Here is a 23,854-nt window from a genome sequence, read left to right as displayed (position 1 = left end):
TTCTGATTTTGTGTGGATCTTCTTCCTTTGATTGGGGTGCCAGGATAGGGGCCAGGTATGTCTCGTTCCCTGCGGAAACCACGGTGCCCACCAACACAGGGCTTGACACAGACGACGACAATAAATATTTCTGATGGTGGTGGGGGAAGGGGTTTGTGAGACTTAGTAAGTGTCTTGGCCATTGCGCCCCCTCTCCGGATGCAAACTGACGCCAACTAAAACAAGGCCACTCGCTAGTCCGCAATCCGTAAGCGCATGCGCTTTGCTCAGGCGCGCCCCCCGCCACCCCTCTCCCCCTATATGCTAATCACGACGTTCGGGAGTACAGCCTCTCCGGGGAATATGCAAATCACCCCTTCAGCGCCGTAGGGCTCCCATTGTCCCGCGCTAAGGTTATGCAAATAAGCCTCAAATCCAAGATCCAAGCCTAGCTGGCGCCCCCAACCCCTAGCTCATCTCATTTTCTGTAAGGCGCGTTCCTGCTTGCTCACGCACGCGCAAGCCTCGCAGTTTCTAGTTCCGTCTAGCTGCGGACTGTACCAAGTAAACCTGGACAGCAAGGGGCAAAGTCCGGAAGCCCCTGCGCGGGCCTAGTCGATGGCCCGACTCGGAGAGCCCCTCTCCCCACTGTGCAATGGGAATGGTCCACCTCGCCGCGCAAGCGCCCTAGGCGCTTCACGCCGCTTGTACACCCTCCTACCCGACTTGCAGCGCACGCGCAGAGCTCGGGCGTGCAGCCGCCGCCGCCGAGCCAGAGCGGGGGCAGCTAGTGCCGGTGAGTGTCCGGGATAGGGATAGGGGTGCGCGGGGCATGCTGGGAAGCGGGCGCTACGGCACCGCTGCATGATGGGAGTTACGGCTCCCATCACCGGGGCGAGCTGGCAGCGGTCTTGGCCCATCATGGCCGGAGGGCGAGACCCAGGCTCCCTTTTCTCCCCCAACACGGCTCCGTGCAGCCCTGGGGCATCCTGGGGAAACGGGACGCCCCGCCCTAAGGCATTGTGGGAGTCGGTCTGCTAGTCGTTATGGGCCTGGTGCATTCTGGGAAGGATTATTGTAGCTCCTTTTGGGAAACCGGCCCCTTTTGTCACACACCTTCCGCTCAGCATCTTGGACGCTTGGAGTGCTTCGACGCAGAGCACCTTGAAAGGCGGTCATTATAGGCCCAAGGCATCCTGGGAAGAATTGCCGCAGGGCATTGTGGGAACTGGTCCTTATTGTCTGTTGTAAGGTTTTGCTCTGGCTTCCTTGCCCTTCCGTTGTGGGAACGGGTGCCTTTTATGTTCTCACAGGGCATCTTGGGAGTTGGTTGCTGTAGGTTCAGACTGTAGTGGGGTCTTGGCACTGTGTTTTCCCTGTGGTAGCGAGGGAGTGTCATTTATAACCCTTTAAAATTGTGGAAACCAGTATGGCCACCATAGTCCTTATAGGAATGGGACTGCACCAAAGAATGCTTCCACCTAACATCTGGAGTACGCTGGAAGGGTCCTTGTGTGATGTGGGCTTGGGGGAGGGTAGGCTGGACTGGTGAGCAATGTCTCCAGGTAATCTCCTGGGTAGTCCTGATTGTAGTGTGTGGTTGCCAGGTAACATAGAACATCCACTTAAAATTTGAATTTCAGATAAATAATCTTTTAGAAATGTTTATCCCAAATACTGCTTGGAACCTATGTATATTAAATAATTTTCTGTTGTTTATCTGAAATTCACATTTAACCTAGCATTGTCTGCTTTTATTTACTTGATTTGGCAAATTATCCTGGCTTAAAGTAGAACTCCTCAGTTAAATGGGACCCTACAGGCAATAGGGTATTATAAGAACTCTCCTCTGCCAGTTATGAATCTTCTGTCCTTAAAGCCCAGATTCAGGGGTGTCTTTAGAAAGCTCCTTTACCACTGATACGAGCCCTCCCATGCCTCAGCCTCCTCCAGGCTTCACTTTTAATCTTTTTTTTTTTTTTTTTTTTTCCGGTCCCCAGCATTAAACTTGACTTCCAGACTTTGAAGGGATTGTGTATTTCCCATCACTGTATACCCAGTACCCAGCACGGGCCTTGGCATAAAGAGGCGTAGCTGAGGTTGCCAGTCCTTTCACTGACTTGCTCTTCCTAGCTCTTTACTGCCAAAGATTACAGTGGAAGACAAAAGAACTGCTGTGTGTGTGTGTGTGTGTGTGTGTGTGTGTGTGTGTGTGTGTGGCGAGGTACTGGTGAAGAGGGATAGGAAGGAAAGGACTCAGAGAAGGCTTGGAAGAGGTGGAGGTGGTGTTTGGGCTGGGAGGAGGTACAGAGGTTCTTGTGTTTGAGGTGGGCTTTGGAGAACGAGTAGGAGTTCTCTAGGTAGACGGTGGGGAAGGAGGACATTCTAGGCAGCAGTAGCAGGATTTGCTGAGACCCACAGATGTGAAAAGTCCTGGTGTGCACAGGGAGAGATGGTTAAGTCTGGAATGGCTGGGGTGTATAGAAAGGGTTATGAGTGGGAGTATTAACAGCCACTGTTACTGCAGTAACTGCCACATACCAGTGGTTTATATCGAATGAGCCCTACTGAATCTTCAAAAAAAAAATTCCAGCTGAGGGGCCATTTATGAGAGGTAGAATCACATGGCTTCAAATCCTAGTCCACCCATCAACCAGTTGGTGTGACCTTAAGCTACTTGTTAACCCTCTCTGTGCCTCAGTTTCCTCATCTGTACAAAGGAGACAGTCTGTCTCAACATAGGTATAAGGACTGCATGAGTTAAGCCCTGGAAGCTCCTTTTGTACTGAGAAGGAAACAGGCTAGAGAGATTAGGTCCTTTGCTTGAAACTACACAGCTAGAATGTGGCAGACTTGGGGTTCAGACCTGGACACCATCTTGCCAAGGGATAGAACTAGGGATGACACGAACTGGGGCGGCCATACTGCTTGTTTAAATACTGAAACACCTCTAGCCTGATTAGTATATCACCACTACGTCAAATAATCCCTACCCCCAACTGCCACTTTGGACCCTCTCCCAGCCCCCAGACTTTCCCACAGTCCAGCAACCAAAGCGTGAATTCCTGGATAGGCCCCTGTTCCACTCTCAGTTCTGATTGGTGCCCCTGCTACTACCCGCTGCTAAATATTTGGAATGTTACCTTTCCCCATTCCGCTGAACAAGAACCACAGACGGCTTTGTTGCCCAGATGGGGAAATTAAGATCTACAGAGGAGCTGGGGCTATCTTTTCCTTTCCCCCAGCGCTGAGCACACAGTTGGGCCCTGAGAGGCAGGTGCTATGTAAAAATTTATTGAGTCACCACAAGCCTTTCCTTCCCCTGTCCAGCATCCCGCTCTCTTTGCTGACATCCTGCATTGGAGAACTTGTGGCTGAGGTGTGGCTGTGGAGAGCTGGCCGGGGAGGGACACTGCCTAGCTGCTCCTCTGCTCCTGTCTCCTGTCTCCTCCCCTGGCCATGACAGAGACCCGTGAGCCAGCTGAGACTGGGGGCTATGCCAGCTTGGAAGAAGACGATGAGGACCTCTCTCCAGGTGAGGCAGCCTTAGAGATGGCGGCGTTACCTTGAATATCATCCTGGTTTGGAATTGGGGCTCCACTGAGAAATCTGGAGGGGGAAGGGCACCTTGTCTTGCTAGGTGTTCTGTTCTGACTGGGACTATGTGCCCTGCTAGTGGAATCCTTCTGGCTGAGACTTTTGGGGGTTGTAGATTGGCCAGGATTGCTCTTCTTATTAGGGGTTCTAGATCGGCTGTGGTCTCTTTCGTTGCTGGGGGTTCTAGATTGGCTGTGACCTCTCTCCTCTCTGGATTGGCTGCAATCTCTTTCTTTTCTGAAGGTTCTGAATTGGCTGTGATCTCTCTCATTTCTAGGGGTTCTGAGTTGGCTGTGGTTTCTCTCTTTTCTGGGGGTTCTGGTTTGGCTGTGCTCTCTTTCACTGCTGGAAGTTCTAGATCGGCTGTGATCTCTTTCTTTGTGGGAGGTTCCAGATGGGCTATGACTTCTCTCCTGGCTGACTGTTCTCGATCGTCTGTGATCTCTCTCCTGGCTGGGGCTTCTTTCCCTTCTGGGCATTCTATATTGGTTATAGTTTCCCCCCTTGCTGTGGATTCTAGATTGGCTGTGTCTTCTCATCTGACTGGGAGTTCCTTTCCGGGTGCGACTTCGTGCTCTACTGTGACTTCTCTTCCAACTGTGACTTCTCACCATACTATGACTTCTTGCCCTTCTGGGCATTCTAGACCAGCTCTCACTTCGGGTCCTGCTGGGGGTGCTAGACGGGCTCTCACTTCGGGTCCTGCTGGGGGTGCTAGACTGGCTCTGACTCTGGTTCCTGCCGGGGGTGCTAGACCGGCTGTGACCCTGGGTCCTGCTGGGTGCAGTATCCTGGTTGTAACTCTTGAGCCTGCTAGATACTTCACTTGGGCTGTAACTCCATTCCCTGCCAGGGGTGACCGTCTGACTATAACTCTTTACCCTCCTTGATGTTGATGGAGACTGGCTGGAACCTCTCTCCTTGAAGGGAGTTCCAGCGGGGCTATAACTCTTTGCCCTACTTGGGGTTATAGCCAGCCCAGAACTCTTCCCCATGCCTGAGGCTCCTGGTGGGCTGTAACTCTTCTCTCTGCTCACACTTCTAAGCTGGCTCTTATTTCTTTCTCGGTTGTTGTTTCTAGGCCGGCTGCAACTCTTGCTCCCACTCTGTTTTTTCTGGGAAGTAGGAGTTCTCATCCTGTTGGGCACACTTGGGGTGGCACCATGAGTTCTCATCCTGCTGGTAGTGCTGGCTCTGCTGGGTGACCTCTTGGAGCTGCGGCTTCCCCTTCTTCTGGGAGTTCTGCCCCGGCTGTGTGTGCCCCTCCGCTGGTGGAGTCTTACCCCACTGACCTTGCTGGCCTTGGTGTCGGTGCTGGCCTTCCTCGCCCTGGTGTCGGTGCTGGCCTGGCTGGCCCTGGTGTCGGTGCTGGCCTTGCTGGTCCTGGTGTCGGTGCTGGCCTCGCTCGCCCTGGTGTCGGTGCTGGCCTCCCTCGCCCTGGTGTCGGTGCTGGCCTTCCTCGCCCTGGTGTCGGTGCTGGCCTTCCTCGCCCTGGTGTCGGTGCTGGCCTTCCTCGCCCTGGTGTCGGTGCTGGCCTTCCTCGCCCTGGTGTCGGTGCTGGCCTTCCTCACCCTGGTGTCGGTGCTGGCTTTGCTGGGTGTTCTTGTCCCATTGCGGGCTCGGGACTTGCTGCTGGACTGTTTAGAAGCAGCTGTCTTCGTACTTGCCCACTTGGGAGACCTAGAACTGCTTGGGCTTGTGACCGAGTTAGGGGCTGTTGATGGCTTGGTGGGCACTGAAGCACTGTTGGGCTTTGCCGATTTGGTGGTCTTCAAGGAGGCCGGAGGCTTGGGAGGCACGGGGCACATCGAGGGTCCAGTGGATGCTGGAGACGTGCTGGGCTTTGAGGGTCTCATGGGTGGAGAAGGCATGGTAGGTACAAAAGGGCTTGTGATCCTGAAAGTCACAGTGGACATCAAAGACCGGTAGCCGTGGACAACCACCTGACTGCCTCTCACAGGCCAGCTGCATGAAGTCATAGTGGGCATTGAAGCCCCTGGAGGGTGGGTGGTGTGAAGTCAGTGGTAGGAGGAGAAAGAGGGGTGAAGGCCAGAGGGGTTGCCTCCATGTTTGGCCGCCATTCAGCGAGTATCTTCTGAGGCTGACTGGGGATGCAGCGTTGCTGGGGACATGGAGATGGGTCAGACCCAGGTCCTGCCTTCCCGGAGTCTCCAGGTCACTATCCAGGTGGTCAGGATATGTTGGGGTTTGGAGGGGGGGGCAGGGGCAGAAGTTCCCAGACAAGAGACACTAACCACCTGAGGCATGGAGGACCTCACAGAGGAGGTGACGTGTGAGCTGGGACCTTAAAGAGGAGCAGGGGTTTGCTCTTAGAGAAGAAAAGGTCACCAGGTGGGGGAAGAGCAGAGCCAAAGGCCTGGAGCGATGGGGGAGATCAGGGCCTCGGGCCCCCCTTGTTCACTCGACCCGCACGTCCTGGGCTGGGCAGTGTTGGGGACCCCAAGATGAGTCAGACCTGCCCTCAAGGGGTTCCCAGTCTGATGGGGGAGACCTGTTGGGGCCCAGATGGCTACAGCCTCTAGGACAGTCACAAGGGGAGACGCTGGGCCAGCAGGAGCCAGGGTGGAGGGAGCCACCGCCATAGACGACAGAACCTGTTCAGGGTCCTGAAGGATGAGTAGGAGGTCGCCAGGTGGCCAGAGTGGGGAACAGCCTTCCAGGCAGAGGGACAGCAGGACAGAGGCAGAAACAAGAGAGAGAGCTGTAGGGAGGGACATTAGGCCAACATTTATAACCCATTCTTCTAAGCTGGGTGATGCCGGGGACCCAGCAGTGAGTCAGACCCGGCCTGCCCTCCCTCTGGTCTGGTGGGAAAGGACTGTGTACCGGCACAGCCCTCAGGGCTGGGTGAGGACAGCCAGAGGGCAAAAGAAAGTGACTGGCTGCCTAGGAGACCTGGGACAGTCTCACTGAGGAGGGAGGCTTCCCACGGGGTCCTAAAGAATGATGTGGAAAACCTGGCTGGGCCACTCCCAGCAGAGGGAACAGCGCATGTGAAAAGCCTCAGAAAAGGTTTGACAAATTGAATGAACGCCAGGCACAGAGAAGGTGTCCTGGATGCTCAGGATGCAGCAATGAACCAAAGTCCCTGTTTTGGGGGACAGGCAGTAAACACATGAGTAGATGTCACCTACAGTAAGTGGAGGAGAAGAACAAAGCGGTTAAGAGCGTAGGGGGAAGGATTGCTGTTTAGACAGTGTGACCAGGGTGAAACTGAGAAGGTGACACTTGAGCAGACCCGGCGAGGGGAGGGAGCAAGCCTTGTCTATCTGTAAAAAAGGTAGCAAAGGCCCTGAGGCAGGTGTGTGCCTGCAGGGTTGAGGAGCCCCGAAGAGCCCAGTGTGGCTGACTCAGTTCTCACAGGACCCTTCTGGGCTGCTGGAGGAAAGTGAGGAAGAGGGGCCAGGATGGACACAGGGCAAGGCTGTTGCAGTCCTAGGGGATGCTTTTGGCAGACTGGTGCCGCTGTGGTGGGGACTCCCTCCTCCCAGACCCAGGCTCTGCATGCACTGGTGTCACCCTTTCCTGTATGGAGGCTTCATATCTTTTTCCTTTTTTAACCTAAACTTGTCCTAGACGTGTTCTGCATGCTCATGAAATCACAGCAATAGATCTGTACTTGCAAATCGATATGTTCATTCACTCAACTGCACACACACATACACACACACACACATTTATCACACACGTCATGTATGTATGTGTTTTAATTTGCTTGAATCCTGTTCAGGTGTTTGTCTTCCTAAAATGATCTGACGTAGGCCACCGCCCGTATTTAGCTTTCCCTGTTAGAGCTGTGTGATTGGAGGCGAGTGAGTCGCCTAACCGCCCTGTAGCTCAGTTTCCCATTTATCACTTAGGGATGACAACAGTGCGTCCCTCAAAGGGCTGTTGTAAGGATTCGGTAGGTTAATATAGAAGAACAGGGCTCTTAAAGTAGCAGTGGATGCTGTTACTGGTACTGTTTTTATTACTGTTACTTTGTCCTTCTTAAACCCTGGAGATGCAGTTCTTGCAAGACATTCATCTGCTTAATACACAGACACTGAGTGTCTGCTGTGTGCCAGGCCGTGTCCCATGTGACAGGGATTCTTCCATGGGGAAGGGCAGGGTTGTGTCCTGGCTGTCCCCTCCCTACTGTGGTGAGTCTGAATGGGGCCCCGGGAGGGGCACAGCCCTGTCCTCAGATGCCTCTGACTCTCCCTGTCCATCCCCCTACAGGCCCTGAGCATTCCTCTGACTCTGAATACACTCTCTCAGAGCCAGACTCCGAAGAGGAAGAAGATGAGGAGGAGGAGGAGGAGGAGGCCACTGACGATCCTGAATATGACCCTGGCTACAAGGTGAAGCAACGCCTGGGGGGGGGCCGGGGGGGCCCGTCCCGCCGGGCCCCCCGTGCAGCCCAGCCCCCGGGCCCCCCAGCCCAGCCCTGCCAGCTCTGTGGCCGCTCACCCCTTGGGGAGGCCCCACCAGGCACCCCACCTTGCCGGCTCTGCTGCCCTGCTACAGCCCCCCAGGAAGCTCCAGCCCCTGAAGGCAGGGCCCTCGGGGAGGAAGAGGAGGAGCCGCCTCGGGCTGGGGAGGGTCGACCAGCTGGGAGGGAGGAGGAGGAGGAAGATGAGGAGGAGGAGGGCACCTATCACTGTACGGAGTGTGAGGATTCCTTCGACAACCTCGGGGAGCTGCACGGGCACTTCATGCTGCATGCCCGGGGCGAGGTGTAGGCAGAGCCCCCCACCCAGGGAGCTTGGCTAAAGGGGTGGGGTGGGAGGAGGGGGCTGAGGAAATTGGGGTGGTCGCAATGGTCATGTGGGACGGGGTACCGCCGATCTGTGTCGTCTTAGCAGTAGATGTGTGAAGGCCAGAATAAAAGCCAAATTCTGTGTGTGTCGGTCCAGCGTGTTTGGTGTGTGTGCGTGCATGCATGTGTGTAAACGCTTGAGTGTGCGAGGCACGGGGCCTGGGGCATTTATCCCTCCCCCTCCCCCCTCCCCTGGCTCCTCCCTGGGGGAAGCTTAAGATCACTGTTGCCAAGACTACTAACATTTACTAAGGGCTTATGTTCAGGTGGCTTCCGTATATTTAACTCATAGACCCGATGACGTACAACACAACGGTTTTGCACTCATGTAATAGAGTCCAGGGTGGGTGTTTCCAGTAGGTGGGCAACCCTTCTCCGTATAGTGATTTGGGGACCCAGGCCATCCCTTAAGCCTGCTGTCGTCCACATGGTCATGGCTGAGTGGCCGTGGCCTGGGTCCTGCCGGTGGAAGAGGACGGTGAGCCTGGAGAGGTACACGTGATCTCGGACAGGCCCCCTGCCTGCAAGTAGCACAGCCTGCTCCTAGTTACGTTCCTTTGCTGAGAAATTCGTCACATGACCACAGCTCCCTGCAAGGGAGTCTGGGAAAGGCAGGTCTAGCCAGTGCCCAGAAAGCAGAAAACGGTTTGTGGAGGACAGTCGATGTTCTCTGCCACTGCCTGAGAACCTTTACAAAGAGGACTTTAATTATAATCAGAGCTGTGCTTCCCGGGTGCCAAGTGCCAGTCCAAGAGCTTTATATATATTGACTCATAGAAGTTGTGTATCTAGGAACTTACAAAAATAGAACCTTAATTATAATTACAGCTGCCATTTCCCCAGCACTTCCAGAGTGCTGCATTTTATTTGCATGAGATCATCAGGTCCTTAGAATAACTCTGTGAGGAAGGGATTGTGATCCATTAATTCATTTAAGCAGTATCTTCTGGGTCCCTGCTGTATGCCGAGCATTGGGAATTTAGCAGTGAGTAACATAAAATCCTTGTTCTCCTGGAGCTTACATGGGGCTGAGGTGGGGGGTGGGGGGGTGCAGTGGGCAGGGCCACTGGTAGAGACAGATAGTAATCAAGCTGGAGGGAATGCTGGGTGGTGGTAGATGCCGTGGAGAAGAATAAAGCAGAGAAGGGAGAACACTTCTGGAAGGCGGTTGCCATTTTAAATAGTATAGCCCTCCCTGAGGAGGTGACAGAGACCAGAGAGAGCGAGGGGGCTGTGCACTTGGGTGGGAGGAGGCAGGAGCCTGCCACCTGTCAGGGCAGAGCTGGAAGGATGAGGGCAGAGGGGAGCAGAGGGCCAGCTCCTTACAGCTCTGTTGAAACCTTGGCTCTCGCTCTGAGAAGGGACGTGCTAATTCATAGAAGTTTGGCACCAAAGCTCCTTTGAAAATAGAAGCCTAATTATAATGATAGCTGCCATTTATTGAGCATTTACTGTGTGCCAAGCCCCGTTCTAAGGCGCTTTACGTGTGTTAACTCATAGAAGCTTGGCAACTAAGAACCTTCAAGAATAGAACCTGAATGACCATAATGGCCATCATTAAATCAGCACTCACGGTGGACCAGGCCCTGTAAGCGCTTTGTATGGACAATCGCATCGGATCCTTATGAGGTAGGGGCTGTTATTTATTTATTCATTCATTCAACAATGACGTATTGAATACCTTCCAGACGCAGGCACTATTCTGGGAGCCGAGAGTAGAGCAGTAAACATGATGAACAAGAATCCCTGCCTTTGTGGAGGTTCTATTATAGAGAAGACAGAGACTTAGATATTTAAGTAAAATATATAAAAAGTATAGAACGTTAGAAGGTAGTAAGTGCTGTGGAGAGAAACAGAGTGGGTGGGGAGGCTTTGTGTGTGTGTGTGTGTGTGTGTGTGTGTGTGTGTGTGCGGCAGTTCCAAAGAGGGTGGTTGTGGAGGCTTCAGGGAAAGGGGGACTTCAGGCAGAGATGGGGAGTAGGGAAGAGTGGGGCCCCTGCACTGTCTACAGGAGCAGTGAGTGCAAAGGCTCTGAAGTGGGGCCCTACTTGGGATGTTGGCGGAAGAACACTTAGGGCATGAGACCCGTTGCTGAGGAAGGCAGGGGAAGACTAGGGGAAGGGCAAGGTCAGGGAGAGGCAGAGGGCCGGGCCCTGTCGGCTGTTCTACCAGTTTGGGCTCTGCGTCCCATGTCTGAGTCCTCGTCGTAGCCCTTAGAGGCACAGGGGCTATTATCGTGACCATTTCACAGCTGCTCCAGCTAGGGCACAGGGAACTTGACTTAGCTGCTACAGGTCGGTCGCACGGCTAATAAGCAGAACGCAGCTGTGATTCCAGACGACTGCATGCGGTGCGTACCTTCTTAACCATGAAGCCACATACCAGAAATGGCAGCCTGGCTCTCCACAGCCACCGTCTGACTGGCCGGGAGCGTGTTTGGTCTCCATAGAGTTACTGGGGTCTTCTAATCATGTGGGTTACCAACATTTAAAACTGGGCAGATTTCCCCTCAAAAGGGAGGTTTTTTGGCTTCCCTCGAAAATCGTGAGGTCTCGATCGCTGAGCCCACAATCGCAAGGAGCAGTAGCTTTCTGGAGCTGAGGAAGGCTTACCTCCTGCTAATGGGCGCTCCCTCCCACGTGCCCATTCCTCAGCATGTGGCATCTGGACCCCTCACACCTTGCCTGCTTCACTGCTTATGGTACCCTGCTTGGCCACAAAGAGCGTTTGCATCCTGATGCCTGTTACAGGGTCTCATACCAAAGCATCTGTCAAAGCCCACACTTTTCATCCTAGAAGCTCAGAATCTGGGAACCTGACATTTATCCACTCTTTGAATTGAGACTTTCATAACCATCACAGCTTAACATCAATGAATCTCAGAATCGTCAAGGCAGAAATCCACAGCTCGTTAAAACACCACGGATGGGTTTTAGTTCCTGGAGCAGCATGCTTACGCCCTCTTCTGCCCTGAGACAGGGCTTTGTTTGTTTGTTTGTTTGTTTGTTTGTTTGTTTGTTTTTTAAACCAGACTTTATTTTTTTCATGCAGTTTTAGGTTCATAGCAGAATTGAGGGAAAGAGACATTTCCTGTGTACTTCCTCGCCCCCACACACGCATACCTTCCCCTGGCATCCACATCCCCCACCACAGCGGTCCGTTTGTTACAACTGATGAGCCTATATTGACACAGCATAAGCACTCAATGTGCATAGCTTACACTGGGAGTCACTCTTGGTGTTTGTTGCACCTTCTGTGGGTTTGGACAAAGCGTAATGACCTGAGTTCATCATTATAATATCATAGACTGTTTTCACTATCCTAAAATTCCTCTTGTGTTCATCCCCCGACACAATCCTTGGAAACCAATGATTTTTTTTTTTTTTTTTTTTTTTTTTTTTTACTTTCTCCATAGTATTGCCTTTTCCAGATTGTCATATAGTTGGAATCATAAGACAGGGCTTTCTAAGCATAGATGTAGAGAATTATCTGTTCATCAGGAAAAATTCCTAAGGATATGAGAGGACTAGGAATCAAGAGACCTAGTCTGCTGCCAGGGTCGGCGGCGGGGTGGGGGGGGGGGGGTCATTCAGTTCCCCAGGGCCTGGTTGAGCTATGGAAACCAAGCTAGGAATTCCAAAGAGAGAATTGAACACAGGGGATTGGGTGTGCAGCTGGTTGAAGGCTGAAAGCACGAATGTGGACAGTTGAGGCCCCCAAGATATTCGTGTCTGCACAAAGCTCCCACCTCTAGGACCGGGCACAGAAAGAGAAGGGACATTACCAGAACCCAACAGGAGTTTGGAGGGACAGGCCATGTGCGGCTGTACCTACACCACAAGAGAGGCACAGTACCTTGTGCTGGGGGTGTAGAAATGCACTGGAGCCTGAGCTGCTGCTGTTAGAGGGATTCCAGCAGCCCAAAGTGAGGGGAGTCCCTTCCCCCTCTTTCTGTCTACCTTCTGCCCAGACCTCTCTTGGGCAGAACTTGAGGAAGCCAGCTCTGGAGGGAATCTGGGAAATACAGTTGCAGAAAGCCCAGCATTACAGAGCATCATCGGGAGGGCTGCAGGCCGAGAGACTCTAGTGGGCACAGTCGAGCATTTTTTTTGAGCCTCTGCAGTGAACATTGTCCTAGGTACTGGGGAAGTGAGGAAGACACACCGCCTGCCCTCAGGAGTTTGGATTCCAGAGTATGGACACAGATAATGACACGCACAAGTGGGATAGTCCCAGGTGTTGAAGGGTGCTAGGAAGAAATAAAGCCAGGGTGAGGTTCAATGGTGCTACTTTGGCCAGGCAGGTCAAGGAGGACCTGTCTGAGGAGGTGGCATGTGTAGAGTCCTGAATGATGTAGAGACAGCCTTGTAAAGTTCTGGGTTAGAGCACTCCAGGCAGAGGGAACAGCAAGTGCAAAGGCCCTGAGGCAGAAGCCAGCCTGGCATGTGTGGCTGGAGTGTAGTAAAGGTAGAGCAGAGAGGGAGTTGAGACTGCTTAGCGGGTGGGGGCCCCATCATTGTTGGATTTTTCTGGGCCTGGGTAAGGTGTCTCTGGATGTTATTTATGGAATCTCTTTGGAGGATTTTAAATGAGGAGCGATATGAATTGACTTACACAGGGGGTGGTCTGTAGTCCACTGGAGGGGGCAGCAGTGGTGGCAGGTGCAGGGGGAGCAGTTAGGAGAGCGGCTACGGGAAGGGCCGGTGAGACTCGGGAATCTAGTAGTATACAGTTGACCAATCTGACGGTAGTGGTGTAGGTGGGGGCCGTAGGAGTCACACTGGCCTGTTTTAAGGTTTTGAGACTCCTATTTGTCACCATCCAAGTGATTGTCTCATGGTTGGGGGGGTGTCTGGGGTTTGAGCTGAAGATAAAGATTTGGAAGTCACCAGTGATGCTATTTAAAGTCCTGGGAATCTATGACATCTGGAGAGTGGAGAGAACAGGAAGAACACAGGCAGGGTGGCTGTCTGTCTCAGGGGAGCATGTGTGATTAGAGCCTTAGGTTTGGACATCTGGTTTGGAAACTTCTGGGCTGTCACCAGGTGCAGAGGAAATATTTGGCTTTGGTGAAGCCGACATTTTTGGGAAAAGTGATGGCCAACTGACTCCAACCCAGTTTCCCCACAAGTCACCCCAGCAAAGAGATCCAGGCTAGCTAGCCCTGCACGAATCTTGTACAAACAAATACACACACACACACACACACACACACACACACACACACACAGCCCCCTACTAGAGGTAGTATTTCCCAGGGTGGGAATCCCGGTTTCCAGGCTCAGAGTAGATTGTATGTCTTATCACTTAGACAAGAGGTCAGCAAGCTTCTATTATAAAGGGCCAGATGGCCCTTTACTATTTTAGGCTTTGTGGGCCATACGGCCTCTGTTGCAACGACTCAGATCTGCTGTTCTATGCTGCAAACAGCCTGTAAGTTACGCTGCCTGTGACGGAGACCAAAAATAATGGTGACTTAAACAAGATAGAGGTTTATTTCTCTCTTCCATGGTAGTATGGAAGTGGATCTTCTAGCGCTAGGATGAGGACTCCGTTCTGTGGAGTCAACAAGCGACGCAGGCTTCTGCTGTCTTGTTCCTCTACCGTGGTCCTAGGTGGTTGGGTGCCATGTCCACACTCCGGGCGGAAAGGTACAGGAAAGGCGTGTCCCTCTCTGAAGCTTGAGCACTCTACCCAGGAAAGAACCTGGGTCACAGGGCCACACCCAGCTGCAAGGGACTTTGGGAAATTGTGTTTGTAGCTACCACGTACGTAGCTAAAAATTGGGGGACAGCTATCAGTCTCTACCGTGTCCCCGCTGTGGGTTTTAAAAACATCCATCAGTTCGAATAGGATCTATAATTATTGCATGCAGGACACCGGCCATTGACTCTAAGGGCAGGGCAGGTCACCCAAAGTCCTGACCACATTCAGCAGTGCCCTGGAGGGACACTCCACGGGGGTTAGGCCTTTCAAGAGCTGAAAATAGGATCTTAATGGGAACTCTCCCAATGTTGGCCAAATACAACAGGAAACAGAAGGTATCTCTGTTTGATTCCAAACCAGATTCCCTGCAGGGCCAGGCCAGCTCTGACCTGAGCTCCCCCCTCTCTGTGCCCTTATATTTCCTGGGAATATCTGCTCAAAGGCCAGAGTTCCTTGTTTAGATATTTCAATACAGACCTTTTCTGTTCTTAGATACTATTTGTTATTTTATTCATGTCATCTCACCTACACCCAGAAAAAAATACTCTAAGACCAGAATGGTACATAAAATTACTTAAGTGGGCAATTAATTATCGGGGTGTGTGTGTGTGTGCACCCGAATCCACCCAATACCATGGCCCCTCTGTGAGTGGGAAAGACTGATGGGGGGTGGAGTGGGAGGAGATAAGAACTTGATTGCATCCCCTACATGACTCAGAATACAGCTCCCAACTTGGCTGCCCCATCCCCAAAGGCCCACGTTGCTGCACATCTGGGATCCTTCCAGTGACATTACAGTCCCACAATACCTCGCCTTCCCCTCCCCCATTCAGGCACAAATCTGGGGGAACTTGTTCCTACGGCCCATGGCATCCATCTGGGAAGAATTAAAGGTGATTACACAATCTGTAGCTAGTTGTGATTTCAAACTATTTAATTGGGAATGAGGGCGATACAACAATTTTCCCTTTTGCTTGCTTTTTTTTTTTTAAACAAAAGATTTCACTGTTGTCTAATTTCACTGTATCCCTGAAGGCCTTTGTGTCCTCCAAAGACTGAAGCTCTAGATGAGAATCTTCTGGGTCCTATTTATCAGAAGTGCTTTGCCTGTCCCGGGAGGGAAGCAAATCCTTCCAAGGCCCCCATCCTATACCAGAGGTGGGTTCCAGCAGCCACAGAACCCCCGCTGCCCTAGGGAGGGCTTAACCTTCACTCAGAGCTCCCCCCGGGCATGCCGGATGTAGTGTTGATGCAGCCCAGCCTCCTGGGCAAAGTCCTGACCACACTCAGTGCAGGCGAAGGGGCCAGGAGGGGTGCGGGTCTCATGCGCCTGGCGGTGCCGCCTCAGAGAAGCAGCCTGCCCAAAGGTCTTGCCACAGTCAGGACAGGGGAAGGTAGGCGGGGCAGCGGCGGGTGCAACTGGCACGGAGGGCCTGGTGGCTGGACCGTGGCCACGCTGATGGGCGATCAGGGCCTTGGAGGAGGGGAAGGAGCGGGCACAGGTGAAGCAGATGAAGAGAGCCCCCTGCAGCTTCTGGGCCACGAAGTCCGCTGGGTGCTCCCGCTTCATGTGACGCTCCTGGAACTTGGAATCGGCGAAGGTGATGAGGCAGCGGGTGCACTGCGGGGCCCCCAGGTGGCCTGAGGGACGTGGGGAGAGGTCGGGGGAAGCCAGCAAGAGTCACCAGGACCTCTCCCGAGCCCCAGAGTCATGCCAACAATTCACATTCAGTGCTTACCACGTGCCAGGCTCTATGCCAGGGCTGGACAGTGGTCCAGACAAACTATTACTGGGCCTGTTTTATGGATGAGCAGACTGAGGCTCAAAAAGGTGAGGCAACCTGCCTGCAGTCATGAGGCTAGGTATGAAATGAACCCATGGAGTCAGAACTGGAACCCCGGGGGTCTGCCCTTCCAACAGAGCTGTGAGCACAGCCCCTGGAGCGAAACTGCCTGGAATCGAATCCCGGATCTACCTCTTCCTAGACAAATACAATAGTTTCCTCATCTGGAAAATGGGGTAATGACCCTATCAGAATCTACCTCACTGGGTGGTCGGGAGGAGTAAATGAATTACTTTATATGAAGTGCTTAGAACAGTGCTACACAGTGGTTTGCAGTTACGGGTGCTGAGAAAGGGAAGAGCAGCCGGGGCCTTCGTACCTCCCTCCCAGAGAAGATTCAAGATTAACACCCTGTCTTTTGCCTGTGCTTACTGGCAACATCCAACCCACAGCAAAACCCTTCCTTGAAGCCTTCCCCAAATCACCTACCACAAAGCCCCAATCCTAGGATCAGTCCTAACTCTTACCGAGAAGCCTTCACAGTGCCCCAGGGTGCCTGTGCTTCCTTAGCTGCTATTAGCAATAAACCAACTTGTTCAACTGTAGGCGTGTTCCCGGTGGTCTTTGGCTGGAGGGCCTTGACAGGGTGGCGGCTCGTTGTTACAGATAATCTCTTTGCCTCAATTCTCTCACCCGAAAGTAATACTTAACCAAGTTCAAAGGGTCTGTCCGGAGGACTGAGATAATGACGGTTTAACTCATAGAACACGCCTGGCATGTAATAAGCATTCAGCAGAAACTGTTGCCACCATTCTGTCGAACTGGCTACCTTGGTTAGCATCAAACCTTCCCTTTCTCTGCCGCTAATCCCCATAACAACAGCCGAGTCACCGGAGTAGCCGCAGCCTCTTGTGACAGACTGGGAAACCCAGGCCCAAGTCACACTGAAAGTCTGGGGGCCAGTTGGGACTGGAACCTTGGGCTTCCTCTCAGTCTCTGCCCCTTCCCAGTCACATCTCCCACCCCAAGCCCCTCTGGATGCTACTCTGTCCCTCTGAACTGTGGCCCCTTGAAGCTAACATGGATAGATCAGAGTGGGTACATCTGAGCAGAATAAGAGTAAGGGTGGAGTGTGGCGGTTCCCGGTAGGGCGGCTCAGAAACCATTTGTTACAGCCCCTCCCCAGCAGGCAAGTCCTTGTAACGCCTTGGACATTGAGATGCTACGCAAATCCTTTTAGGAGCCTCAGCCCCTGCACCCCACCCTCCTCTGGCCAGCAGCACTCACACACGTCGCCTCCTGGACTGCGGGGACTCCTCTCCTTGGACGAATCCTGCTGCTCCATGGTCTCTTCAGGATGCGGGTCCTCCATAGTGGCTGGGATCCCTCTGGTCAAGAGTAGCACGCATGACAACAGTAAATCAAGTGAAGTCGCTCATCTGTCTACAGCGTTAAAGGGCCGCTAATCCTATGACCTTTGACGGGCTCTCTTGCCCCCGTAAGACACCATCTTCTTGAACTGTAACCTAATGGAGCTCTGCCCTAGAGAAGTCTCAACCCTCCCAAGAGATTCGACTCCCTAGGTTTGTGACACCCCTTAGAGCCTTCTCACCTGTGTGCGACCTATGACCTACATCAAACTAATTCCCTGAACTCAGGGCACGGAACCCTGGATCTTTGACACCAGCCTCGCCCCCGTCTCCCACGTGTCTTGAGGCAGGTAGTGGCATCCAGGCTTTAGCTCGCCTCTTCCCCGGAGGCATCTTTCTCTGACATCCTGTAACTCTCCTTCCACCCTGAGCCCCCGCCGCCCACGCGCGCCTTCAACCGCGGCGTCCCGCTGCCCCCGAGCACTGCCCTCGGGTCCCTCCTCCCGAGGCGGGTAGCCCAGGCCTCTGCTTTTCTCCAGGCAGCAGAGGGCTGCCTTTCGTTGCGCCGGTCCGTCGCTCGTCACAGCGCCGCCACCCGGAGGGAAGCGGGGTAGGGCCCACCGAGGCTCAAGGTCCCAGTGGCCTCCATGCCCTTTCGCCTGAGGAGCCTCTCCAAGCCGAGATGCCGGATGCCATCCGGCAGTGATGCAGTCGCGCCAGCCGGGTCCTCAGAGTAACGGGAGGGGTCCTTCTCTACACTGGAGTGCGTTATGATGACGTGCCATGACACCCTTGCCGTACAGACCTCAGCTTCTGGCGCACGTGTGGCTAGGTGCTCATGGAGCGCAGGCGCTCTGGTTCCCTCATTGTTCCGAGCCCCGCGGGCTGCAGGAGCTGAGGAGCGGGCGTACGTCTGTTGCTTTGCGCAGGCGCCGCGAAGGGCCGTATCCCCGAGGTCGCGCTTCCAAGACACACCCCCTCCTTAAAGGACTGACGTCAGGTAAGAGCCCCTGGAACGTGTCTGGACGTTCCCAAATCCGGGCGCTCTCACCTCTTCGGCCTCCGTCCGCCGGACCCTAGGGGCGGGGCTTCTCAGCGGCTGATCAGCCGCCGCCAGCTGTGCTCTCGGGTGTGCCGGCTTTTTGCCCGGTTAGTGATTTGGAAGGGAGGAGCGGGGGATAAAAACATCTTTGTGTCTGAGGGAGGAGGGGCTGGAGGCCGGATCTTTGAAACAGAAAGATAAAATGTATCCAGAAAAAGGGCGGACAAGACGCCCGGATCTCTGGGGAATAGATAGGGCCTGGGCGCCGGATTTCTGCCTGGGAGTGACACCCAAGAATGGAAGGGGACAGGGTGAAGGACTGAAGTGTGACACCAGAGTGGGATGACTGGGAAAGGAAAAAGCTGGGTACTCCCTGACCTGTGTCCGCCCCACCCTTTTGCTTTCCAGTTATGCCACCGCCGCGGGGCGACGTGACCGCCTTGTTCCTGGGGCCTCCGGGCTCTGGAAAGTCCGCTCTGATTGCAGCGCTGTGCGACAGAAATGTGGAGACGATAGAGATCCCCGAGGGACGGCCGTACTCAGGGATCCCCAGCCTGCGAGCGGCGGGCCCCGGCCTCTTCCTGGGCGAGCTGAGCTGCCCACCCGCAGCGCCGGGGCCCTGGGCGGCGGAGGCCAATGTGCTGGTACTGGTCCTGCCCGACCCCGAGGGGAATGGGGAGCCCTTGGCCCCAGCGCTGGGAGAGGCGGCGCGGGCCGCCCTGGCCCGTGGGACCCCGCTGTTGGCTGTGCGGAACCTTCGTCCTGGGGATTCACAAAATGAAGACCAGGCCCGGGATCAGACAGCGGCCCTGCTGAACAGCGCGGGGCTGGGGACCGCGGCTCTCTTCGTGCTGCCGGCGGACTGCGGCAGCCGAGATGACTGTAAGGAATTGGAGCGCCTGCGGGTGGCGCTGCAGAGCCAGGCGGAGGTGTTGCAGAGGTAAGCGAGGAGTTTCCCGGTGGGTTGGAGACCGGGTCCTTTAGACCCAGAAGACGTTCTTTGAGATCCGCGAGATCCCACCCCCAGCGAGTTTGGGGCAGGCCTTGATCGGATAGCTGCGGGAGGGCCAGTTCTCTCGTCCAGGTCCCGCCCCTCATTGCAGGTTTTGCGGTCACCGAGGCTCTACCCCAAGCCAGTGCTGAGTGCTGGACCCTTTCCTGTCTTCTAGGCCCCGCCCCATCCAAGGGTCAGCTAGAGGTTCAGACCTGTTCTCCAGGTTCAGCCTCCTGTGAGCGTTCTGAGGTCACAAGCCCTGCCCCAGTGAGAATTTTCGGAGAGGAACTAACACCCAAATAGCAACGCCCCCCCACCCCCGCCCCGGGCAAAAGTTTGAAGGAGGGCTCATTCAGCACACAAGCTTGCGATCGCCGCGAAAATTTTACCCAAGGGTTCACTCTTTCCAGCACTCCTCATCCTCCACACCATCAGCTTGGTCGTCAAGCTATACCAGTCCACACCTTCAGTGAGCCTTGTTATTTCTGGGTTAGCTCTCCCACTTCCTTTCAATAACCCCATCTTGTTTCTGTGCCCACTTGCTGCCTACCTCCTGATTTTTTCCCCCCAACCCCTGGCCACCACCTATTTCATAGTCAAACTGAGGCTCGGTGCTCATTTTTTTTTTTTTTTACCTTAGCCACATCTCCTTGATGAGCACTAGTAGGTGAGGCTTTCCCCGTCATTGGCTGTTACTCCCCTCCTTACACCTAGTCTCAGCAAAGAGTGCCCTGGTGACCTTGCTCCTGTCGACAAGTGCTCCGCTTTCCTTTAGTCCACAATACAGTTGCAGGTCTGTCTTGGCCCGAGCTCGACCTTCTGTGAGTTTTGCTTGGCCTTTCTTAATCCTGCAGATCCCTTGGAAAAGGCCCCCCTTGCCCCGCCCCCAGCCTCAAGGCTGAATCCAGGGGATGATTTAGCAGGTTCCCTTTTTTAGGCTCTTTTGGAAACCTGATCTCAACCAACCCGCCCCATCCCTGCTTTAAGCCCTGGTTTCTTTGTGCTGTACCATCAGTCTGGCCCCTCCCTTTCCTGCTCCCTCTTCTTTCAGAGATTATTCGGGGAAAACTCCACCCCTCGTCATCGTAGCCTAGTCCTGTCCCCAGAACTCAGCTCTCTTGCGTTTAGATCCTCTTCTGCCCTTTATCCTCTGTCTTCCTGTCCCCTCAGGCTCCTGCCACCGGCTCAGGATGGCTTCGAGGTCCTGGGTGCAGCAGAGCTGGAGGCTGTGCGGGAGGCCTTTGAGACCGGTGGCCTGGAGGCGGCACTGTCGTGGGTTCGCGCTGGCCTGGAGCGGCTGGGCAGCGCGCGGCTGGACCTGGCCGTGGCCGGCACGGCTAATGTGAGCCTTGTGCTGAACACGCTCCTCGGGTTGGATCCCGGCGATCCAGATGCGGAGCCTGTTTTCATGCCCGCGGGGCCCACACCCTACCCGGCCCCGGAGCGTCCCAATGTGGTGCTCTGGAATGTGCCTCTGGGCTCCGCGGGCATTGCTGCCGCCCCCCATCCCACCCACTACGACGCCCTCATCCTCGTCACCCCGGGAGCGCCCACTGAGAAGGACTGGGCTCAGGTTCGGCCCTTGGTGCTGCCAGATGCACCGCTGGTCTGCGTGCGAACAGACGGCGAGGGCGAGGATCCAGAGTATCCCGAGGAAGAGGGAAAGGCAGAGAAGCCCGGCAGCGAGAGCTTAGAGAACGCTGGCGGAGGGGAGTTGAAGAATGCACGCGGTGAGGGAAGGGAGAAACGTGGCGCTGGATTGCAGAAAGGTAGCGGGGAAGGTTCAGAGAAAGCAGGCAGCGGGGAAGGTTCAGAGAAAGCAGGCAGCGAGAGTTTGCCACGTGTTGGCGGCGGCGCGAAGAAATCGGGCAGTGGGGACTCAGAGCGTGCGGCCGCACTGAGTCCCGAGGATGAGACGTGGGAGGTGCTGGAGGAGGCACCGCCACCTGTGTTCCCCCTGCGGCCCGGCGGACTCCCGGGGCTCTGCGAGTGGCTGCGGCGCGCGCTGCCGCCCGCCCAGGCGGGGGCGCTGCTGCTGGCGCTGCCGCCCGCGTCTCCCCACGGGGCCCGGATGAAGGCCGCGGCGCTGCGGGCCGGGGCGTGGCGTCCGGCCCTGCTGGCTAGCCTGGCGGCGGCGGCGGCGCCCATACCAGGGCTAGGCTGGGCGTGCGACGTGGCGCTTCTGCGGGGTCAGCTGGCGGAGTGGCGGCGGGCGCTGGGGCTCGAACCCGCGGCGCTGGCTCGACGCGAGCGCGCGCTAGGCCTGGCCCCTGGGGAGCTGGCGGAGCGGACGCGCTTCCCGGGCCCGGTGACGCGCGCCGAAGTGGAGGCGAGGCTGGGCGCGTGGGCCGGCGAGGGCACCGCCGGGGGCGCGGCGCTGGGCGCGCTCTCCTTCCTGTGGCCCGCGGGCGGGGCGGCGGCCACCGGCGGCCTGGGTTACCGCGCGGCGCACGGCGTCCTGCTGCAGGCCCTCAACGAGATGCAGGCCGATGCCGAGGCGGTGCTGGCACCCCATGTGCCCGCGCAGTGATGGGTGGGATGAGGGCCGGGGCTTCCGGGCTCCCAGCGTCCCAGCTGCTTGGCCCCGCCAGGAGCTGAGGACTCCCAAGTTCCGGTTAGAGGGAGGGGGGGTTAGGGATACAGGCTCTGGCCTGGGATGTCTCGGCCACTGGGGTAAGGGAGCTGGGGGGCCACCGCTCAGAGTCCCGGATGCTTGAAGGGGATGGGGGCTCCGACTACTGATTGGGATGTGTGGCTTGTAGTCACCCGAATTCCTGGGTCCTGAAGGGGAATAGAGTCTGGGGGACAGAGCCCTTGGTTTCCCTGGGGACCACAGGGCATGACACCAGACTGTCCTGAAGGAAACTGAGGGGTCGGCCTCCTAGAAGGGGTTATATCGTGGTCTTCAAGGGAAAGGAAACCGGGTCTGTTGGTCATCTAGCCCCCTGGGGAGGGAAGAGGTGAAAGCCTGGTCTCTACCCCAATAGAGATTCCAGTATGGAGGATGGGGTCCGGGTACCCCCGGGAGCTGGAATCTTTGGATCCTCTAGGCTTCCTGGAGGAAATGGGTCTGCATCCAGCCTCCCAGCTCCTCAAGAGGCAGTGGTGTGGAATCTTCATTGGGGGTCTCACACTCCTGGCTCCCAAGAGGGCGGTAGACCTTGGTTTCTAATTCCTTGGTGGTGGGAGGTCTCCATCTACAGAGGGGAACAGGGCCGGGGCGGGGGAGGGGGGGAGGGTTGTGCGAAAGAGCTGGAGAACAGCTCTTGGGGAATAGATAGCTAATATTTGTTGTTCTAGGGGCCTGGCGACCCAGATTCCTTTCCCAGCTGTTGTGGGGAGGATGGTCCCACAAAAATGAAGAGGGGGAGGCAGGAGGTCTGGGCATGGTGGGGCCTGCGGGTAGCCAGAGACTGGGAATGAGGCCTTCTGGGTGTGGAAGGGCAGAGACCTCAGAGGTCTCTCCCACAAATCCCTTAGGGATTTGGATCCCAGCAATTGCCTTTCTCTGTGTGAGTTTGACTGGGAAAGGGATATGACTGCCCGCATTTTATAGGTGTGGAGTGATTCAGGGGGTCTTTGGGGAGTCTCTAACTTTGTCCCTCCCTCCTCCAGCGGTTTCTATCTCTTTTTGGTCTTGATTTCTTCTGTCACTAAACCTAACTCTTTCTGGCCTTGGTATTTTGTACTCCTGCCTTTTTGGGCTAAAGCAGCCATAGTGCTGCACTAACCCAGACACTTCTGTGTTGGCTACCTCAGGTGTCTCCAAGAGGTTCTGCCTTCTGGAGTACACAGAGTGCCGCAGAGAGCAAGAGGCCCACAGAACAGCTAGGTCGTGTTCCAGACCGCGGGAGTGCGCCGTGAGTGAAGCAAAGGCAGAAACCACAGTGCCTGGCTATGTTCTAGACTGCCAACCATGGGTAGAAAAGATGCCACAGGTCACAATTCTTCAGTGTCAAAAAACAGAAGGGGGGGACCTGAGAGTCCATTCAATAGAATCTCTTTTATGAGAAGCGGGGGAGAACAGAGCCCAGGGAGAGCAGACTCTAGGCCCAACAGCACACAGGAAGGTCCTATGTGGTCTGGCCCCTGCCTATTCGAACTCCCTGCCCCTCCGCCATCTCCCAACCAGCGTGATCTTCCTTGCAGTGCCTGGGTGGGCCACACTGGGTCCTACCCCAGGACCTTTGCATTTGCTGTTCTTTCTGCCTAGAATGCTCTGCCCCCAGATCTTCCCATGACTGGTTCCTTTTTGTCTAGCGAGTCTCAGCTCAGATGTCCCCTCAGAGAGGCTTTCCCTGACCACTGTAACTGAAGTAGCCCACACTCCCCCATTACTCATCTCGGCCAGTTGATAATTTTCCTTGTAGCAATTATTACTGTAACAAAATTACCTTATTTATTTATTTATTTATTTACCTATTTAATGGCTATTATCCTCTTGCCTGTCCTGTTCTCTTCTGTAACCCCAGCACCTAGAAGAGTGCTTGACACACAGCAGGTGCTTGTAAATATTTATTTTAATTCATTAATCCATGGCAGACCTGGGTGTAGATTGTC

The 23,854-nt window shown here is 55.0% G+C and overlaps 4 protein-coding genes across 8 annotated transcripts; 2 read left to right on the top strand and 2 right to left on the bottom strand.

Moving 5' to 3' along the window:
* The first annotated feature begins 521 nt into the window (after positions 1-521).
* Positions 522-8,484, top strand: ZNF428 (zinc finger protein 428). 2 transcript variants are annotated; one of them, XM_030298194.1, is made up of 3 exons: positions 522-775; positions 3,310-3,514; positions 7,819-8,484. In XM_030298194.1, exons 2-3 carry the CDS (start codon positions 3,439-3,441, stop codon positions 8,319-8,321), a joined length of 579 nt encoding a protein of 192 aa, XP_030154054.1. In that variant the 5' UTR covers positions 522-775; positions 3,310-3,438; the 3' UTR covers positions 8,322-8,484. The 2 variants fall into 2 exon arrangements, with proteins under 2 accessions (XP_030154054.1, XP_030154055.1); XM_030298195.1 differs by lacking the exon at positions 522-775 and adding an exon at positions 925-1,226.
* On the bottom strand, positions 3,474-5,775 carry SRRM5 (serine/arginine repetitive matrix 5). The gene is made up of 2 exons (XM_030298190.1): positions 4,977-5,775; positions 3,474-4,895 (listed from the first exon to the last, which is right to left on the bottom strand). Exons 1-2 carry the CDS (start codon positions 5,562-5,564, stop codon positions 3,474-3,476), a joined length of 2,010 nt encoding a protein of 669 aa, XP_030154050.1. The 5' UTR covers positions 5,565-5,775.
* On the top strand, positions 7,854-23,257 carry IRGQ (immunity related GTPase Q). Of its 3 annotated transcripts, XM_030298192.1 has the most exons (4): positions 7,854-7,940; positions 9,899-10,027; positions 18,709-19,240; positions 20,465-23,257. In XM_030298192.1, the coding sequence occupies exons 3-4, from the start codon at positions 18,711-18,713 to the stop codon at positions 21,822-21,824; spliced, it is 1,890 nt and encodes a 629-aa protein (XP_030154052.1). In that variant the 5' UTR covers positions 7,854-7,940; positions 9,899-10,027; positions 18,709-18,710; the 3' UTR covers positions 21,825-23,257. The 3 variants fall into 3 exon arrangements, with proteins under 3 accessions (XP_030154052.1, XP_030154053.1, XP_030154051.1); XM_030298193.1 differs by lacking the exons at positions 7,854-7,940; positions 9,899-10,027 and adding an exon at positions 18,197-18,258; XM_030298191.1 differs by lacking the exons at positions 7,854-7,940; positions 9,899-10,027 and adding an exon at positions 18,273-18,407.
* Positions 15,018-18,151, bottom strand: ZNF576 (zinc finger protein 576). Of its 2 annotated transcripts, none has more exons than XM_030298197.1 (3): positions 18,064-18,151; positions 17,176-17,276; positions 15,018-15,745 (listed from the first exon to the last, which is right to left on the bottom strand). In XM_030298197.1, exons 2-3 carry the CDS (start codon positions 17,258-17,260, stop codon positions 15,318-15,320), a joined length of 513 nt encoding a protein of 170 aa, XP_030154057.1. In that variant the 5' UTR covers positions 17,261-17,276; positions 18,064-18,151; the 3' UTR covers positions 15,018-15,317. The 2 variants fall into 2 exon arrangements, with proteins under 2 accessions (XP_030154057.1, XP_030154056.1); XM_030298196.1 differs by lacking the exon at positions 18,064-18,151 and adding an exon at positions 17,501-18,057.
* Positions 23,258-23,854: the final 597 nt, after the last annotated feature.

Source organism: Lynx canadensis, chromosome E2 (genome assembly GCF_007474595.2).
Source record: "Lynx canadensis isolate LIC74 chromosome E2, mLynCan4.pri.v2, whole genome shotgun sequence".
NCBI classification, from domain to species: Eukaryota; Metazoa; Chordata; class Mammalia; order Carnivora; family Felidae; genus Lynx; species Lynx canadensis.
This window is presented reverse-complemented; position numbering and strand designations above follow the sequence as displayed.

Excerpts from the sequence above, each read along its gene's own strand:
- IRGQ (XM_030298192.1), top strand. The coding sequence starts at position 18,711 with ATGCCACCGCCGCGGGGCGACGTGACCGCCTTGTTCCTGGGGCCTCCG. Across the intron at positions 19,241-20,464 it reads CAGGCGGAGGTGTTGCAGAG|GCTCCTGCCACCGGCTCAGG; the intron begins GTAAGCGAGGAG and ends CTGTCCCCTCAG.
- ZNF428 (XM_030298194.1), top strand. The coding sequence starts at position 3,439 with ATGACAGAGACCCGTGAGCCAGCTGAGACTGGGGGCTATGCCAGCTTG. Across the intron at positions 3,515-7,818 it reads CGATGAGGACCTCTCTCCAG|GCCCTGAGCATTCCTCTGAC; the intron begins GTGAGGCAGCCT and ends ATCCCCCTACAG.
- SRRM5 (XM_030298190.1), bottom strand. The coding sequence starts at position 5,564 with ATGCCCACTATGACTTCATGCAGCTGGCCTGTGAGAGGCAGTCAGGTG. Across the intron at positions 4,896-4,976 it reads CCGACACCAGGGCGAGCGAG|GCCAGCACCGACACCAAGGC; the intron begins GCCAGCACCGAC and ends AGGGCGAGGAAG.
- ZNF576 (XM_030298197.1), bottom strand. The coding sequence starts at position 17,260 with ATGGAGGACCCGCATCCTGAAGAGACCATGGAGCAGCAGGATTCGTCC. Across the intron at positions 15,746-17,175 it reads CAGTCCAGGAGGCGACGTGT|GCCACCTGGGGGCCCCGCAG; the intron begins GTGAGTGCTGCT and ends CACGTCCCTCAG.